The sequence below is a fragment of the Gekko japonicus genome, unplaced genomic scaffold (assembly GCF_001447785.1).
Source record: "Gekko japonicus isolate JY-2015 unplaced genomic scaffold, Gekko_japonicus_V1.1 scaffold562, whole genome shotgun sequence".
Classification (NCBI taxonomy): domain Eukaryota; kingdom Metazoa; phylum Chordata; class Lepidosauria; order Squamata; family Gekkonidae; genus Gekko; species Gekko japonicus.
Genome location: NW_015172569.1, coordinates 86,549 through 107,008, shown reverse-complemented (window position 1 = coordinate 107,008; position 20,460 = coordinate 86,549). Strand labels below are relative to the sequence as shown.

The 20,460-nt window shown below is 45.5% G+C and overlaps 1 protein-coding gene across 1 annotated transcript in view; it reads left to right on the top strand.

The window, feature by feature from the left end:
- The window catches only part of TMEM65 (transmembrane protein 65), a 38,794-nt gene that overhangs the window by 13,981 nt on the left and 4,353 nt on the right, over positions 1-20,460 (top strand). The window contains exons 2-6 of the mRNA XM_015421347.1: positions 15,120-15,164; positions 16,026-16,093; positions 16,380-16,434; positions 17,409-17,451; positions 20,318-20,423. Coding sequence (XP_015276833.1) covers positions 15,120-15,164; positions 16,026-16,093; positions 16,380-16,434; positions 17,409-17,451; positions 20,318-20,423 — 317 coding nt within the window. The remainder of the gene's footprint in view (positions 1-15,119; positions 15,165-16,025; positions 16,094-16,379; positions 16,435-17,408; positions 17,452-20,317; positions 20,424-20,460) is intronic.

Genomic DNA, 20,460 nt, shown 5'->3' with positions numbered 1-20,460 from the left:
CCCTCCCAGCGAAAAAGACGAAGAGGTTAACCCTCCATTTGTATAAGCGAAAAAGAAAAGGAGGGGGGGAATGGATTGAGCGGACAGTGATGTTTTCCTTTGATGTATTTGAAACAAAGCGAGGAAAAGTTTTGCCTCTCTGGAGCACATTTTAAGAACTTTCTAAAAGTAAATAAAAAAGAAAAGATGTCGGAGCTGGGCAAAAGCGAGCGGAGAAGAAGGGAGGGACTTCCGTCTGGGCGTTTGCTTGTGTGTGAGAGCCGGCTGTTTAATGTTTGGACTGTTTATGGCTGTGAATCCGACGGGAGTTTTGTAAAACGGAAAAGTTTGAACTGTGACAGCGAGAAGTGCCTGGCAAGCGCTTATATAAGTCAACAGTTGCGAGGAGGACCCAGTAGAGAGTTTGGGAGCGGATATAAAAGCGAAAATGAAATTAATACCATTCTCAAAGCTGGGGACCTCCAGTAATGGCATGAAAGGAAGAGGATTTATAGTGCATGAACTGAGAGTGTTAACAGCAACCCGAAGGAGGATCTAACAAGCCGGAAGGAGAAGACAACAGAGGAAGCTCTTCCACGTCAGCGATAGTAAAAGCACCCAGCACGCAAAGAAGCGGTTCTGAATGTGCCCAGAAGAGATTTTTTTTATTAACAGAAATTCAAAGGAACATTACTAACATACTAACAGAGAATTACATGTGACAGGACTAGGAAAAGAAGTTTGACAACACACAGAAGAAGCCCAAGAAGATTAATTGGACATTACTAACAGTTTAATTTACCAGTTTATATATCACTCAGCTTTCTCTTTCTCCCACTGTCTAACCTTCCCATTTTTTCTTTTAAGCGAAATACCTCCCCTTTTTAGGGGAGCCAATAAAATCTTTATTTAAAAAAGAAAGGAAGAGTTACTTGAGTGTCTTGGCTGACTCTGTTTGCCATAAACACTGGGTTCTTAGGTTTTTTAAAAATTATGCTGTTTTTCTTCAGATCTCAAAAAGGTGTGGTACAGCTCCTAGTCCTATGATGCACTGGGTCAGAAATTAAGGCACCATTATTCTGATCAAGATTTTATAATTTAAATGTATTTCTGTGTTACAGATCTGAATGCAAGGCGCTGAAATGTATCCTCCTTTGCTGCTCATAAAAATAATTCTGGTTTGATCCTAATTTCAAGCTAAATTTATGCAGAGTTGGCTTTCTGTACAGTAGTAGAATACAGGCTGTTTGAACAGTGCTGGGTAGTACTGTAGTAGAAGCTAGTCAGAGTACATGTAACTAAACTAATTCATATACAGTGAATGAAGAAAAACACCTGCAGCATATGAGCAGAATTGTGTCTTAGGCTTCCTTCATCAAGAAGATTGTAGGGCACGTCTCTTGTCTCATTCACTGTAGTGGCTTCCTTTTCTCATTTATGTATTAGAACTTGGCAGGTTAGATCTGTTGGCCACCTCTTAGTTGTGGCAGGAGGGAAGAGCTCATTGTGCCTGTCGATACTCTGTACCCACCTCTCCAGATCTAGCCTTGTTGGTACTGCAGAGGAGGATGGAGTGCTTTGCCCCTCCCTTTCCTTGACCCTGGAGCCTTACGGATGAGATGAGGAGAAGAGGATGCTGCACATATCACTGTCAGAATTATTATTGAACAAGAGGTTAGTTAAGGAATGGACAATGCTGATGAAAGAGACCCCAGCCCCTGGCATATTCAAGATAATTTTAAATGTTTTAGTATGGTTTTGTGGTAGACCCAGATTCACGCCGCCAGCACTCTGCCATTGATCCCACACTGGATCCTACAGTGTGTGGAATCATCGAGTCATATGTGCTTGTACTGGCTCAAGTGGTTAAGGTGCTGAACTGCAGGCTGTGGAAGGTCGGTAATTCAGCAGTTCGAGACCCGAGTTGCTGCATGACGGAGTGAGCTCCCGTCTCTAGTTCCAGCTCCTGCCAACCTAGCAGTTCAAAAGCAAGAAATTGCAAGTAGATAAATAGGTACCACTTCAGTGGGAAGGTAACAGCGTTCTGTGCGCGTTGGTGTTTAGTCATGCCAGCCATATGACCACGAAAACGTCTTCCGGACAGCGCTGGCTCTTCGGCTTTGAAACGGAGATGAGCACCGCAACCCTAGAGTCGGATTCGACTGGCTTTTGAGCAAGGGAACCTTTACCTTTACATTAATAGCTATTAAAATGGTGGTCAAAAGAAAAGGTGTCTTCTGAGAGTGGGTGTAACCGCAGCTGATAATAAGGGACTGCCACTGTATGGGTAGGGAGGACATCATTTATAGAGACTCTTCAGGAAGGTGGGTCCATGAATCAAGCGTAGACTTTCTTTTTACAGAGAAGGCTTTAAACTGTATGAATATTGTGTTCAGCTCCTATTTTAACTTATTTTCTTTTTGTATCTTGATTAATGTATTCCTTAAACATAAAAAAGGGTGTGAGAGATCCCAGGCGCAGGGAGCACGTGGAGTGGTTTCCAGCACAGATCCTTGCATCCATAGTCAGGTGTTTTAAAAAACAAACACCTTCAGCTTTTCAAATAGGTGCTATCAGACACCTACGGTAGTTTTGTTCACTTTGAAAGCTTGAAATAAACAAAGGCACCAATAGTCTACTACTGAGGAAGAAAAAACAGTTGGTATGCATAACCAAAACATGAATGTGTAGGCTGTGTGAGAACAGTAAAGCCATATTTGAGAAGGCATCAAACATCTGTTGAAGATGTAGAAAAAATATAGGTTCATATCTCCATATATGGTGGAGATGTGATAAAATTCAGATTTTCTGGAAAAAAATTATAAAATATTTTAGAAGTATTAAAAATTAATATGCTGCTAATACCAGACACAAAATGGGGAATCAGCGGTCCCGAAGGCACCCCCTTGAGTGTGGAGTGCCCCAGGGTGCCGTGTTGTCCCCAATGCTATTTAACATCTATATGCGCCCCCTCGCCCAGATTGTCCGGAGGTATGGGCTTGGGTGCCATCAGTACGCTGATGACACCCAGTTCTATCTGATGTTGGACGGCCGCTCGGACTCCAGTCCCGATGACCTTTCTCAGGCGTTACAAGCCGTGGCTGGTTGGCTCAGGCTGAGTCGGTTGAAATTAAACCCGGCAAAGACGGAGGTCCTGGGCCTATGTCGGACCGGCCGGGATCTGGGGCTCCTTCTCCCGACCTTCGGCGGGGTGCCTTTGGTGCCTGTGCGGGAGGTTAGGAGTTTAGGAGTGCTCCTGGACTCTTCATTGACAATGGAGGCCCAGGTGGCAGCCACTGCGAGGTCTGCCTTTTACCATCTTCGGCTGGCCCGGCAGTTGGTCCCCTATCTCAGCCGCGAGGACCTGGCCACTGTGATCCACGCGACGGTCACCTCGAGGCTGGACTACTGTAACACTCTCTACTTGGGGGTGCCTTTGTTGCAAATCCGGAAGCTGCAGCTGGTGCAGAATGCTGCAGCTAGGCTGCTGATGGGTCTCTCGAGGAGAGACCACATCCGGCCGGTGCTGCAAGCGCTGCACTGGCTGCCTATAGCATACCGGATTCGTTTCAAAGTGCTGGTTCTCACCTTTAAAGCCCTAAATGGCCAGGGTCCAGCCTACCTGAGGGACCGCCTCTTCCCGTATGTTCCCCCAAGAGCACTGCGATCAGGGAGTCTGGACCTCCTTGAGGTTCCAGGCCCCCGGGACATCAAGCTTGCCCTAACCAAGGCCAGGGCTTTTTCGGTGGCGGCTCCTACCTGGTGGAATGAGCTCCCGGCAGAGATCAGGGCCCTGCGGGACCTTGTACAGTTCCGCAGGGCCTGCAAGACGGAGCTCTTCCACCAGGCTTTCGAGTAGGAGCCGCCGCCGCCGCCACTATACCACCATCGTGGCTGACTTACCATCCACCTGGCCTTGGATGGGGGTAAAATGTTGCCCAGAAGAGGAACATCATCCTGGCCCTGCGGCGTTATTCCATCGGCCGCCAATGAGGTATATCGACCATCTTGAACTCTAAAATGAACTTTTAAAATGAATCTTTAACATGTACTGTAGAGCACCATTTTAGTTTGTATTTATTGAAGTTTTAAAGTATTCTATGTTTTATCTCGGCGTGGCCGCTTGTTAGCCGCCCTGGGCCATATGGGTAGGGCGGGATATAAATCCCAAAAATAAATAAATAAATAAATAAATATGATACCGGAAACAATAAAAGACCATACACATATATATTGACACATATATATACTGACAGCAGCTAGAATACTTATAGCAAAACGGTGGAAATCAAAAAGCATACCTTCTATAAAAGAAATTAAATATAAGATTCTGGAAGTAGCAGAAATGGACAAATTAAATATAGTATTACAAAATAAACCCGAGGAGCTATTTAGGGATAGATGGGAAATAATTTATGCTTGGCTAAAGATGGAGAAGATAAAACAGATCTGAAAATATGCTAGTTAGACAGATGATGTTTAAGAAGGAAGAAGAACTTTATGTTATGTTATGAAATGTATAAGCTTTAAATGAAATTGTTTTGGTGAAAACTGAAAATAAATTTACAAAAAAAAGAAAGAAGTAGATATTAAGTGGCAAATTTAAAAAATTACATGGCATTTGAAAAGGTAGAAAGGAGAAAACTTTAAAAATGACAAAAGGTATAACAGATAGAAAAATTCAAACATTTATATTCTGATACCAAAGCTGCGGTGGCTCAAGTGGTTAAGACGCTGAACTGCAGGCTGTGGAAGGTCAGTAGTTCAGTGGTTCAAGACCCGGGTGCCGCAAGACAGGGTGAGCTCCTGTCTCTAGTTCCAGCTCCTGCCAACCTAGCAGTTCGAAAGCAAGAAATTGCAAGTAGATAAATAGGAACCACTTCGGTGGGAAGGTAACAGCGTTCCGTGCGCCTTGGTGTTTAGTCATGCCGGCCACATGACCACGGAAACGTCTTCGGACAGCGCTGGCTCTTCGGCTTTGAAACGGAGATGAGCACCGCAACCCTAGAGTCGGATTCGACTGGCTTTCGAGTAAGGGTACCTTTACCTTTACCAAATATAACCCCTGTCAGGGTTCTGAAGCTTACTTAAAGCTTTCTTTGTCTTTGATCATATTCCAAAATAGCTTCAGCGGTACAGCCTTCTTCCAAATTCCAGAGACTGATTACACCTCTTCAAGCATAGCCTTTCAAACCACAGCAGCTAATCTAACTTCCTCCTTTTGATTAGATTACTATCCACAGAACAAAATGTATACATCCAGATAGAAATCGTTTTTGAGTGGTTAGTTTTGCTTGTTTAATCAATGAGAGAGTTTGAGTGGTTAGTTTTGCCTGTTAACAAGGAGCTAATTGAGCAAAGTACCTGTGAAAGGTCAGGGTCATTAATTTGATAGACACAGGTTATTGACCATTCTCACCTAGGGATTTCCAGGAGGATAGAGGAGACACCTAGTGAACCCCAAAACACTTTGTTGTTGTTCAGTCGCACAGTCGAGTCACGCCAGGCCCTCCTGTCTTCCGCCGTGCTCTGGAGTTTGCTTAATTTCATGTTTGTTGCATCGATAATACTGTCTAACCATCTCATCCTTTGCTGTCCCCTTCTTCTTTTGCCTTCAATTTTTCCCAGCATCAGGGTCTTCTCCAGTGAGTACTCCCTTCTCATTTGGTGGCCAAAGTATTTGAGCTTCAGCATCTGGCCTTCCAGGGAACAGTCAGGGTTGATTTCTTTTATGATTGACTGATTTGATCTCCTTGCAGTCCAAGGGACTCTCAAGAAGTCCTCAACAGTTAGCATGTCACAAATCAGGAACAACTTCCAAACTGCAGCTGAAAGTATCAGGAAGAGAATTTCTAAGTAGTCAGGTTGGCCCCAACAAAAAGCCAAAAACCAAATCTATATCTAGCTCATGGGTGTACAGTATGTTGTCCATAATGCATGTGGCCCATAGTCCTCTCACATGAGGCTGGGTGAGAGAGGTGCTGATAAAGCAACATTCCCCAACCCCACAGCTTCTTGGAATGGCCTTGTTCCAGGACATTGGGTGTGTGTGTGTGTGGAGTTGGAACACCAATTCTCAGCTGTTCTCTAGACTGAGAGGTGGAGAACCCCCCTCCTTTGGAACTTTCTCTGCTGTGTGGGATGCAGTGGAGTAATTTTCCATCACCCCAGGGAATAGCTGAAGAGGAAGCATTCTGATCCCACTGAAAAGTTACCCATACCATAATAGAACCAGATGGGTGAAGATTTTTCTGTTTTGTGTGGCATTCCCTCACTTCTCTCTATTTCATTTATGTGTTTCATTGTCGTAAACTCTGCATATTTGTGTGTGTAAAAAGCCCTGACCTGGCTAGCGCTGGCTAGCAGAATCTTGTCAGATCTCAGAAGCTAAGCAGGGTCGGCCCTGGCTATCATTTGGATGGGAGACCTCCAAGGAGTACCAGGGTCACTACAGAGGCAGGCAATGGCAAACCATCTCTGAATGTCTCTTGCTTTGAAAACCTCATGAGGGTTCACCTAAGTCAGCTGCAGTTTGACAACAAATACTTATATATGTGGGGTGTGTGTCTCTGTGTGTGTTTTGAAAGCTCTTTTAATGTTTAACCCCTTAGAAAATGTTGGATGGTAATGTGGCATTAAAAATGTTTTAAATAAATTGACATAATTTATAGCCTTCCTGGGTTTTTTGGTCAAGTCTTGAAAGGAATTCTTCTTGGTGGTTGCCATGGTAATCAGTGTCCTGTCATAAACCCCAACTTTTTGATAAAATCAAAGACAAAAAGTGGCCTATGAATAGCTATGAATAAATTTGCATTCATTTTGAAAGATAAAAATGGCAAATGCTGCATCCAAATTTTACACTGGTTTCAACAGCATGAATCCCTCCCTTTAGGATCTGAAAGCAAACCAGTTCTCCAGCTCCCTGTCTTGATGAGAGGCAGTGCCCCCCTCCCAACAGTTTCTGGATCAGGAGTGGAAGCAGGACTTGCAGGGTCATGCTCTGTCAAGCTTCCTAATTCTGTACAGGCCTCATTCTGTTTCCACTTTTGATAGTCTTTGTCTCCAGTGCCTCCTTTGTCTGCTTCACTTTTTCTCCCACTTTGAGTAGGCTGTACTTCCCACCCCCAATGCCAGGTAGTTCCTTTTCCCTGAGCACTGCTGTATATCCTCCCACATGGGGAAGGCATCTCAGTGATGTATGTGGAAGGGCAGAGCCCTGGGAGTGTACTCCAGGCTGAAGAATGCTTTGTGAGTTTGCGCATTTGAAGTCCCAGGAAGGCATCTTAATGCATGCTAAAGAGGACTTGACAGAATACCCAGAGTACATGGGTTGCAGATGCCCAGATTGGTCTCAGAAAAGACTTAGTGCTTTGATCTGCAGGACAGGTTTTCACAAATGTTTCCACCATGGGTGTATGACTGGATCAAACAAATGGATGATTATGACTGGACCAAACAAATGGGTGATTAGGCGCAAGCCTAGTGACTGATCACCGTAAACAAGAGATAGTCTTCACACCCTAGCACCAGAAGCATACAGGGCAGGAAGAACGCCAGACAAGCAGACTCATCTGTCTAACCAGCTGTTGCATAGCTATATGGTTGCCAGGTCCTCTGCTCTTGCCGGTGTGGGTAGGTGGGTGGGAGGGAGCTTTCGGTGTGGGGGGGGGCAATGGCACCATGTGTGATCCCCCCAGCATGATGACATCACATGGAAGTGACATCATGCCAGGGGCACTCTGGTATTTTGGGCAAAACTCGATGGTTTCCATGTGATGTCCCTGGTGTGATGATGTCACTTCCATGGGATGTCATTCACTCTGGGGGCGTCACGCCAGGTCACGGCAGTTCGGGTTGGGGCTTTCCCCTGCTGGCCAGCTGGCTGGGAACAGGCAGGAGCCTGAAAAATCAGGGAATCCCCCACTCCCACCTGGGGGCTGGCAACCCTACTGACCTGAGTAGCCCAGGCTAGCCTTATCTCACCGGATCTTGGAAGCTAAGCAGATTTGGCCCTGGCTAGTATTTGGATAGGAGACCTTCAGGTAATACCAGGGTCACGACATGGAGGTAGGCAGTGGCAAGCCACCTCTGAACGTCTTTTGCCTTGAAAACCCCATGGGGTTGTCATAAGTCAGTTGTCACTTGACGGCACTTTGTACTACAGTGTGAGGGAAAGGAATGGTGGGCAAGATGAGGTGGGAAGGAGAACAACGTACAGCGTTTCATTGCTGCTGTATACATCTTTGCATTTGCAGCAGCAGTGAGGGGGGGGGGGGCTTTATCCTTGTGCCAAAGCAGCCATAATTGTGTTCTCAGGCTTAAAATCCGTATGGATAATTGTAGCATACAATGTAAGTCAGTCTTGTTTCGAATTAAGATGCAAAGTTGGTGATTTCTCTTTAGATGCAGTATTGCTACACGCACCCTACTTATCTTTTTTTGTTCATACAACAGCATCAGTGTTTATAGCACTCCAAAGTTAACACCTCAAAGGTGAGGTCTCCAAGGATCTCATGGTTTAAACTTTGTGAGTGTACAAGGGTACGAAATGGAGGCAGGGGAAGGAAGTGGTGTCATGGGAGGAATGAGCAGAGGTCATTTCGGGGGGGAACGCGGGGGAACGCAGTTCCCCTGGGTGAGGTATGCGGGGGCGGGGCACATGACGAAGCCCCGCCCCCCGCTTCCGGCCGCCCCGCTTCCGGCCCTCATTCAGCCAGGAGGGGGCAGGAGAAGAGGGAGGGTAAGTTGCTTCCTCCCTGCCTCTCCCCACCCCTGCCTGCCTGGGGCCAGGGAGGGCCTTCGCGGGGCTTCCTTGCACTCTCACTGGCCTTGCAGGTCCACTGCCGGGCCCCTCATGGGGCTCGGCAGTGGAGCTGCAAGGCCGGTGGCGGCGGCCGGGACCGTTGGGTTGGGGTGTGTGGCCTTATGACACACTTCCAGTGATGTCAGGGGGTGTGGCATATGCTAATGAGTTATGCTAATGAGTTCCCCTAGCTCTTTTTCTACGAAATTACCCCTGGGAATGAGTGTATGCAATTAAGTCAGTTTGGATGGGTTAGAAACTTGTGGTGTTAAGCCTAAGGTTTCAGGAGAACTTTCATTTTTTAAAAAATTGGTATTGCTTACTGGTAATGCCAAAGGAAGTCAAGAATATTGAACAACTGGTCTTGGTAATTTCTAATCTATTCTTCAAAGCCTGTTTTGCTAGAACTTATATATAGAATATTTTGGAAACCAGAACCAGTCAGTGTTTTTTTAACTGTCCTACAGTTATACCCCAACTTGTTCTTGTTCTGATATTCCAAAAAAATCATAAAATAACTGTCACAAATGGGTTACTGAATTAAAAACAATGCCGTAAGACGGGAGAACTGTTTGGGCAGGGAGGGCAGGGTATCAATAAAATAAACTAAACAAATAAACAGTATATTACAACAAATAAGATGGATTACAAAATTAATACAGTAAAAACAGTGTAATATAGGAAAGATGTACAATTTATGGAAATTTTGAAGCCACGGAGAAACGGTGTTCTAAAAAAAAATCCCCAGAAATTTTGGGGGAAATTGAAATATATGTAATGTTTTTCTATTGAATCTAAACCTGTTTTGCTGCTTTAACAATATAAATGTATTTTTTATGATATAGCATTTGAAACAGTATGCATTGGCAAATTTATGGGATGTAAAAGTGTAAATGTCTTATTTTTCTGCAAGCAAAATTGCAAACTGCTGTACCCTTTCACTCATTCCAAAAGGGAAAAACCTGATCTTCGACGTGGTCTCTGTGCTTCACACCCATAGGATCTAGTGCACACGCGCTGGATCGGTCAGTGCTGTAGCAAGCTCTTTTAAGGGATTTTCGCGCCCAGTCCCTCGGGTATGCACAGGAACCCCACCGCGTATGCCCAGAGGAGTGGTTGCGGACATCCCGCCAGTTCCTTTCTTACCGCCACGTTGGAAAGACCTTTTTCTTCGTCGGTCTGATCGGTTCGTGTGTTTTGGCTTTTTGCCTCACGGCTCTTTGGATTTTTTCCTCAGTTTATTTTCTGCTGAGGGGGAGGTTGCCGCTTTACCTCAGTCGGGCCTTCGGGCTACCCCCCCCCCCCAACGCTCCCTCTTCTTCGCTTCTTTTATGGAGAAGAAGTGGGGTTTTTTCAACAGGTGCAAGGGTTGCGGCAGCAAACTTACTCCTCCTGACCGTCATACCCTCTGCATTTTTTGCCTCGGAGAGTCTCACCAGCCAGAGTCCTGTCGTCACTGTGCGCGTTTTTCCAATCAAACACGAAAAAACCGTGCTGCGCGCCTTAAAGTGGCGCTGCTTGAATCGGCCCTTGCTCCTGCCTCAGTGATGGAGGAGAGACCGTCTACATCGACCGCTCCGGCATCGAGGCCTGCCTCCGATGTCGACTGTCCGACGCCGAAGCTCCTGACATCGAAGGCACAATCGTCCGCTTCCACGCCAGTCAAAAAAAAGGCTAAGGCAAGTAAAGATCACAAATCCGCGAAGAAGGGCACCTCCAAGTCCCTTAAGGCGGCGAAGAAGGGGAAGGAAGCAGTGTCTGCACTGGGTGATGCCCTTAAAGTGCCTCCCGCTCCAGCGGCAGTATCGATATCGGAGGCCCAAGTCCCGATACCGACCATCCATGTCTTGGACTCCCCTGCCCACGAAATGGAGCGTCCTTATTCCGACATCGGAACGGTAGAGCTCCTAAGTCATCAAATGGATGCAGAGCCTTCCCCGTTGTCGACATCGATGGTATCGGAAGTTCCCGACATAGATCCACGTCAGCACCAATACACTACATGTGACACGCAGTGTCACCCTCCACGTCTGCGCAGTCAATCTGTCGATATCGACAACCGAGACTACAGGGACGGTTCTCATAGACAGGCTACTGCTTTGTCTCCCAGACGTCCACGGTCCAGAAGTTGATCCCCCAGAGTCTTCCTGCCCCCCCCCACCAATACCTTGGGATCAGTGACAGTTGAGGTACCTGTACAGGGCTTATCCACCATCCATGCCGTGGTTGACTCCGGTGGGCTATTCTGATTGGGATCGCTATTCGTCCCACTCTGTTCATAGGTCGAGGTCGCCCCACAAATCGAGACCTTTGGCATCTCTGTCACATCCTCCTCCAGACGATCATCATACTCTAGAACCAGGTCGTCCTATCAACCCTCCGGTCACCCCAAACCCTGTCGTCCCAACAAAACCCATAACTTGTCAACAGGACACTTCGGTCCAAATACCACAACAAGACTCCTCAGACTTCATAGAAGAGGACTCTGACACGGAGGCATCTGAGGCTCATACCTCTCCTGACCATAAATCCCCCAACCAGGATGTCGCTGAAGACCTACCTGTATCCCCATCACTGTTCCCTCTAAGCTGAGTTAGTGTGAGCTAGCTCACAGTTTTTTAGCATCTGGCTCACACATTTTTGTCTCAGCTCAGGAAGGGTGGCTCCAGAGGAAACTAATTTTGCAGCAGCCAAATTGCTCGCTCACAACTTTAATGCTAGTAGCTCACAAAGTAGAATTTTTGCTCACAAGACTCCACAGCTTAGAGGGAACATTGATCCCCATCCAACAACCTTACGTCATACACAGATTTGGTCAAAAGAATGGTCCACTCCATCTACCCCTATACGATTGGCTTCTGGTAGCACCTTCCAAGAACGCCCTGATCTCGAACATCACAGAGACTCTGGCACTATTGGAGAATCGGGGCGTACAGATCAATCGACAAAAGTCTCAATTGCATCCAGTCCAGAGGATAAAGTACATCGGCGCTATACTGGATTCCAAAACATGCATGGCTTACCTGCCTCACGACAGGGCGGCAGACATCATTTCTTTAGCCACCGTTGTCCGTACGCAGCCTTCTGTCACTGCCTTCCAAATTCAGAGGCTGCTCGGCCTTATGGCTGCAACTACGTCGGTTTTCATCTTTGCCAGACTGAAAATGCGTCCTTTACAGCTCTGGTTTATCTGCAAGTATGACCTGTTGAAAAATGCACACACTGTCCTCCTATCCCCTCTTCCCAGCATACGAGACGCTTTACTTTGGTGGACTGTCTCTTCCAATCTCCTCCGGGGAGCACCCTTCCATCATCCATCACCCCAAATAACCCTGACCACGGATGCATCCCTGTGTCGGAGGCAAGTGGGATACCCACGTGCAAGGTCAGCACATAAACTTCCTGGAACTGCTGACAATACAGTTTGCTATCATGAGTTTCCTACCAATGGTCAAGGGGAAATGTGTTATGGTCCTCACGGACAACACCACTGCACTCAGTTATATCAACAAACAAGGAGGCACGGTCTCCCTATGTCTCTGCAACCTTGCCATCCAGTTATGGGACCTTTGCATCACCCACGATGTCTTCTTGATAGCCTCGCACATCCCAGGACACATGAATGTGCAGGCAGACCATCTAAGCCGAGCATGGCTCAGTCTCCATGAATGGGAAATGAACCCAACCTACCTGTTTTCGACCATCCTCGAATTATCAACAGGAATATACCACCAATTCCCTCCGGCACAGGACCTCCTCTTCCTGTCCGACTCCCCTCTTCTACATCACGACATACCACGCTTGAAATTGACAGCGTGGAGAATAACGTTAACGGTTTTTCCACCCGCGTAGCAAACGTTCTACTGAACGCCAGAAAACCTAAAAAAAAAAAGAAGGCAAAGGTTCTGCTCTTCCCTTCCCTTGGTAATGATGCCCCTCGAGCCACCTCCGCAGGTCTGCTCTTCCCTTCCCTTGGTAATGATGCCCCTCGAGCCACCTCCGCAGGTCTTGAGAGAGTTTTCCAATTCCACCTATCCCTCGCTGACTCAGGACTTTCCCACTCATCATTACGTGTTTATTTGGCCGCCCTTTCGGCCTACTATGTTCAAGTTGACGGATGCACACTGTTTTCCCATCCGCTTTCAAAATGTTTTTTAAAAGGTTTATTGCATCTCTACCCTCCTGTCAAAACTTCTGTCGTTCCCTGGGACCTTCCTCTAGCTCTTCGCCAGCTCACGAGGAAACCCTTTGAGCCACTCGCAACTTGCGATATGAAATGTCTGTCGTGGAAGACGGCCTTTCTGGTTGCTGTCACCTCTGCAAGTCGAGTTGGAGAAATACTGGCTTTCAGGCATGACACGCCATACTTGTCCTTTTTGCGAGACGGCGTCCGCCTCGTACCTGACATCTCATTCCTGCCAAAGGTAGTGTCAGAATTCCACCTACAGGCAGAGGTCTTCCTCCCGGATTTCTTCCCGGCTCCGACATCCTCAGAGGACAGATTGTTACACACCTTGGATGTGAAGCGTGCGCTCCTGTTCTATCTGAACAGAACCCGCCCAGCGAGACGTGACTCCCAACTAGAGATGTAAAATTTCCGGAAATCTTGAAGCTTGGAAAAAAACTCGGGTTTTTTCCAGTTTTCTCCGGGGAAAAACGGAAATTTTCGGAAAAATTGAAAAAAATGCTACATTAAGAAATGATTTGGAAAATATTTGAACACCTTGTCTTAAAATATTTTATTCATCATGTTAAAATAAAATGTTCCATAATCAAATTTTTTCTTTTCTTTTCTTTTTTTCAATTTTTCCGGAAAAGAATGGGGAAAAAACGGTTTTCCCCCGAATTTTTCCGGTTTTTTTCTGGGCCTTCACATCTGTACTCCCAACTATTCATCTCGTACGCACCATCAAGGCTGGGGACTCGCATCACGGCTCAGCGCCTCTCAAGGTGGATTGCGAGTCTCATCCGCCTCTGCTACCTGATTGCCTAACAGCCATTGCCTGGCCCGATCAGGGCCCATTCAACTCGAGCTGTTGCAGCTTCCACTGCCTTCCTCCAGGGAGTGCCCCTGACAGACATTTGTAAAGCCGCTACGTGGCCCATGCCTAACACCTTTATCAGGCACTACACCCTAGATGTCTGCAAAAACTCTAATACCAACATGGGACGTCGCATTCTATCTTCGGCTACGCAGTGAAGGACCTGCCAGCACCCCTCCTCCAGGTAGGCCATTGTTCGCTAATCTCCCATGGGTGTGAAGCACAGAGACCACGTCGAAGATAAACAGGTTGCTTATCTGTAACTGGTGATCTTCGAGTGGTCATCTGTGCATTCACACCACCCGCCCTCCTTCCCCGCTGCTGTCAGCTTCTACATTTTTAATAGGGGTTGATTTGCGGCGGTTTGAAGGAACTGGCGGGATGTCCGCGCCCTCCCCTCTGGGCATGCGTGGTGGGGTTCCTGCGCATGCCCAAGGTCTGGGCGCGAAAATCCGTTAAAAGAGCTTGCTACAATGCCGATCGATCCAGCGCGTGCGCACTAGATCCCATGGGTGTGAATGCACAGATGACCACTCGAAGATCACCAGTTACAGGTAAGCAACCTGTTTTTCAGTGCCGCAAATGATCAAGCAATCTAATAGCTAATGATCTTTTTTGTGTAAGGGAGTGTAATTATGTTACAGAGTGGTTTGTTAAGGCTTAGATAAGGGTAGTGTCATAATGCAGTTCAGTAACACCCTGCAACCTTGTGTTTTTGCAGCAGCTTGTAAATTTAGCACCAAAACCACTGTATGAAAATGGCTAAACTGTAAGGGAAAAAGCAGAATTTCCAAGCTTTTTATGAGTCCGTCTGTATGTTGTGTTGGATCCAAGGGAGTGCTAGCAGCAGAAGACTCTGGCCAGCACAGATCTTTCTCACCTCCCCTTCATCCATCAGTTCCTGAAACTTCTGGAATACTGATGCTGGACGTCACATTATCTGCATGAACAAAAGGCCACATTATCTGGTGGGCTGGGGGGAAGAGGGGGACCTTGGTGAAATACCCCCACCTTGCTTTTCCACCAAGGGGAGCCTTTTGTGCCATGGAAGAACTGCTGGCAGAAAAGGAAGAAGGGGGCAGTCTTTATATCCTCTTCACTGCAGCCCTCCGAAGTTGTGTGGCTTTGTGCCCTCAAGAGTCCTACGGATTCCAGCATTAGGTTTTAGGATATCTCAGACTTACCGAGAGAAGAGGGGAGTGGTGACTTGGATTTAAATTATGCTGTTGTTATAAGGTGGGTTGGCAATCCAGATATTTTTATCTTGCTTTTAATTACCTTTTTTACTTTTCTAGAGAAGTTGGAGGTTTTGCCACCATCCACTGGGCAGCTGAAACATGGTAAATTCCTATTCTGTAAAAATACTAAATGTGTGGGCAGCTCCTTTTATTGCTAAGAACACTATCAAGGGACGCAGCCAACCAGATTAAATAAGAGCCATCTGAAATAAATCTTGGATTGATGCCAAAAGATAATCAGTGATGGTGTCAGGTGTGCAAAGAGAGCATCACAGAGATGAGGTATGATCACCAAAAAGATCTGTCCCTGGAGGCAGGAATAGATGGAAGAATAATAATAAGAGATTGGATTTATACCCCACCCTTCACTACCTGAAGGAGTCTCAGAGCGGTTTACAGTCTCCTTTCCCTTCATCTCCCCACACAACAGACACCCTGTGAGGTAGGTGAGGCTGAGAGAGCTCTTTTGAGAACAGCTCTAAGAGAACTGTGACTGACCCAAGGTCACACCAGCAGCTGCATGTGAAGTGGGGAATCAGACCCGGCTCTCACAGATTAGAGTGGAAGAATGAGTGCCTGAAGAGGACTGCGTTGGCACAAGCAGACCTTCAAATGCTTTGGTTTGAGGCCTTATACTGCTTTATATGTTACAATGAGCCCATGAATTGGAGCAGGAAAGACACATGCACCCAGTGGAGACCAGTTGTTGTTGCTTTTGGGACAGGATTGTATGAAAACTCTGTGAAAACTGGCCTATGTACAGAAAACAATCCTGACACCCATTTTATATGGTTGTTTCTCCAAATAATTGCTGTCCAGGTATATCCTAGGCCCATTAGCTTGTGGGATCAGGTTCCCAAGGGCTGCTTTGCATGTAGATTTCTCAGAATAATTCTATACCTAGAGGAGATTGGATGTCTTGCCAAAGCATTTTTCAAATATACTTTTGTCTTTTTCTTCTAGTGTTTTTCCATAATGCAGTACCTTTTGTAGGGTTTGGATTTTTGGATAATGCAATTATGATTGCTGCGGTAAGTTGCATTATTGTTGGTTTCAGAGTTACTGGTTGTATGAGGTTCTGGTCTGTTTCTACTTTTAACTCACTAGGCAATAAACAGATGTGAAGGTTTTGTTTTCAGTTCTGCCTTAGTGCACCATTTGGGATAGGCAGCAAAGTTAATACACTGCATGGTGCCTTTTGGGGCTTCTAGGGGAGGGGAACCTATAGTTCTTACGTAAGCAGAACTCTTGTAACCTAGTTAGTCTATAGTCACACAGTGAGACTTTTGTATTGAACTACTCTCCTTTTATTTTCAGGGCACACAAATAGAATTATCAATAGGAGTTGTCCTTGGAATTTCTACTATGGCAGGCAAGTAGAGTGTGTGTGTGTATGTAAAAATCTTTATTTTGGCAGTTAAAGGTATATATGGTACATACATACATGATCATGGAATAATCTGGGACCCCTAAACATATACAAGTTATACAAGCGTAGTCTTACAAGTGATTGAATTAATCAAAGAACAGTCTGAATTTTCCTTATCTGCTTGTTTAACACATGAGAAGCATCAAGGAGAAGTTTCCTTCTTAGTTTACATGATTTAGATGCTAAAAGGAAATATTTATTCCTAATAATGCTTTAATTATGGAAGTAAGAAGTTTTGTGGTCTGAAGTGTTCCTTTTTCACAGGCTCCGCTAGCTGACTGTAGAGTTGAAGGCAAACTAGTAGTAATAATTTTTTATGTAATGTAGGAATCAACATTGCTTTCTTCATGATTAATACATCCCTAGAAATAAAACTGGTTTTAAAACGCCGGTAGCTAGAAATTGAGTTTGACTCAAGCTCCAGCATAGCAACTGTTTGACTTTAGTCCTGCCTTTCTGTCTGAGACTCGACGGATTACAGAATATAGAACAATGCAATCAATCACTGTAAAATATCCAGTGAACAATGAAATAGGACTTTTGTTGTTCAGTCGCACAGTCGAGTCCGACTCTTCGCGACCCCATGGATTACAGAATTCTAAAACAATGCAAACTGCCTAAGGCACAGTATACTATAAGCAATGCAGAAAGTGAGATTACAGAGGTAGAAGTAAAAGTAAGATGATATCTACAATAATCATTGCAGCAAACTGCAAAACCCTTCCGTTATAAAGATGCCATCCTGCACTGTTCCATTCTACTACAGGTTTCATCCCATTACAGAAATGCCATCTTGAACGTTTGTTTTGCATATTTTTGAGGTAGCATGTGGTTAGACTTTTAAAACCCCTATTGTTTATGTAGTATATTGTTTAATAATGTCTTGTCATGTAATGCTTGTGATTCTCTGATATTAGCTGCTGCCTTGGGAAATCTTGTTTCGGATTTAGCCGGATTGGGGTAAGTGTTCCTTGTATTTTATAGGTCCTCAATGTTGACATAATAATGCCTGATATTCAAGCGTCTTGTGTGTGCAATGATGTTTGGAATATATAAATGCCATGTTCCTCTGACCAAAGTTGGATGCAGGTGGAAGCCAGATTTAGATAGGAAGCAGAATAGCAGGAGGTAAAGGAGTTGGCAGCTGTAGCGCAGATTTGACAAGTATGCCTGGAGTTAAAAAAATAAAATCGTGCAACTAGTTTCACTTGACTGGTGGGCTTTTTCTCTTTGTATTTAACCACTACTTTTTACTTGAGCTGCGGTGGCTCAAGTGGTTAAGACGCTGAACTGCAGGCTGTGGAAGGTCAGTAGTTCAGGAGTTCGAGACCCGGGTGCCGCAAGACAGAGTGAGCTCCCGTCTCTAGTTCCAGCTCCTGCCAACCTAGCAGTTCGAAAGCAAGAAATTGCAAGTAGATAAATAGGTACCACTTCAGTGGGAAGGTAACAGCGTTCCGTGCGCCTCGGTGTTTAGTCATGCCGGCCACATGACCACGGAAACGTCTTCGGACAGCGCTGGCTCTTCGGCTTTGAAATGGAGATGAGCACCGCAACCCTAGAGTCGGATTCGACTGGCTTTCGAGCAAGGGATACCTTTACCTTTACCTTTTCTCCCAACCCCCAGTGTTAAGACTGCTTTTGAAACTCCAACATTTGTGATGTAGTACAGGAGTCTGCTACAAAAAAAACCCCGTAACATTTCCATTGGGCATGCCTAGAACAGCACTTTAGATCTGGGACTTCCAATGCAAAGTTGTTAGGGGCTTGTGCTAGTCCAAACCAGCATATTTGGAGGAGTCCATGGCAGTTATTACTACACTGTAACATATTTGGAGTCCATGGCAGTTATTACTACACTGTTGCATAGTTAGGTGCCAACAAAAGCAACTCCAAATGAAACGGAGTATTCTAGAGCAGTGGCCTTCAGCCTTTCTGGACCCAGGTCCCGTGCTGCAGCAGAGACCCACTGAGCTGCAGGCAAGTGATGTCAGAGGCAACAGTCGTGCGACAGGAAGAGCAGTCTGTGAGCCAGCCTGTGCTGAAAGGGAATCATCTCTATTGCTGACTGGTTTCACCTTGCTGTCCATCTGCTCCTGTCTGCAGGATGTGAAGAGAGACAGAGCCCTTGTTTTTTCTGTGCCATTCACCTTCGTTGTGAGTGACATCCAGCGGGTTTTGGTGAGGTGGCATACAAATTCTGTAACAAATATTAACAGCAGAACCTTTCAAAAAGCAACACAAAATGGATCTTATAGGGGCTTCAGCTCTGTAATGTACCTCCCAACTCATGGGTTGAGGCCTAGTGACCTAGAGCACAGGAATGGAGATGTTTTCGGGTTATGCTCTGTGCTGAGCTGTGTATGGGTTGCTGCTGTGCTAAAAACTAGAAGAGAATCACTGCTGCACCGTTTCTAATCTAGATTAACATTTTCTCATCTGGATTTGCTGGAACCCCAGCAAATGGCAGGTAATCTTGAATTAGCCCAAGGGGTCATTTAAGGAAGCAGCATTAACATTCAGTGGCTCAGACATTCACCTTGATAAGTAAACTGGCTCTGCAGTAGAAATGGAAACTTTGGGTATCTCTGCTATGCTGACTTTCCAGTAACATTTGTTCATCCATGTCCAGGAATACACAACTATTGGCTGATCTGTCAAAGTGAACTCAGTTACAAAAAACATCCTTTTCTTCAGTATATAGTAGTAAAGTCCCTATATTACTTCTGTTGGTGGACCAGAAAGAGACCCTGCTTCTTAAGTAGTCTGAATGTTTGCATACTTCCAAACTGTATTGAATAACTCCTTCTGCGGTAGCATTAAGTATAGCTTTTTGACTCTGTTCTTATCATCGTGCTGGCTAGGCAATGTAGACTTTCAGGGGGCAGCATTAGAACAAATTTAAAGTCCAGTGGCACTTTTAAGACCAACAAAGTTTTATTCAAGGTATGAGCTTTCGTGTGCACGCACAATTGTTCAGATACATTTGAAGGAAGGTAAGGTTCATACTTTTAGACAGGGGCTGAACAGCAAATTAACATGTGACATGATGAAGATGTTTTAAGATACGCAAAGAGAAAAGCAGATAAACTAAGGCTATAAGGTCAACAGTTGTAAAGCAATGAATATGTCAAAATGAGACTGAGACTCCCTGTTCACTCCTCTCAGACGTGGAGGTCACTTAACAGCATTTTTTCTTTTCTGAGGTGGGTGTAGTAGAGAGCCAGTTTGGTGTAGTGGTTAAGTGCATGGACTGTAATCTGGAGAACCGGGTTTGATTCCCCACTCCTCCACTTGCACCTGGCTGGATGACCTTGGGCAAGCCGTAGTTCTGATAAGAGCTGTTCTTGAAAAAGAGCAGTTTCTGTCAAGAGCTCTCTCAGCCCCACCTACCTCACATGGTGTCTTTTGTGGGGAGGGGCGGGGAAAGGAGTTTGTAAGCCGCTCTGAGACACCTTTGGGTTGTGAAGGGCGGGGTATAAATCCAATCTCTTCTTCTCTTATATGTCAGCCAAACATTCCAATATACTATTCTGAAAAAGAAATACACTAAAATACAGAGGATGTATAGTCCCTCTGTATGAGAATACATATGTGAGGACTGAATGAGTTAGCATATGTAATGAGATAAGAAACCAATATCCCTGTTGAGTCCTGGGGAGGTTTTTGTTCCAGGTATCATAATAACTTGTAATTAAGCAGTTTCCCTTTCCATTCTGTTCCTGAAGCATATTTAATTTCCTGCTTGTTTCACAGCCAAAAGAACATGAGCACACAGCATCTAATGCATATTCAGATTTTTTGCTCAAAGTAGTTGTGTTTATCTCAGCCTTGCAGGCTATGTTGAAGCTATTGCCTCCAGAATGGGCCTCTCCATTCCTGAATTAACGCCCAAACAAGCTGACATGTGGCAAACACGTCTTAGTGCACACTTGGTGAGTGTCATTTCTACTGCTTGTTGCTGTGGTGTGT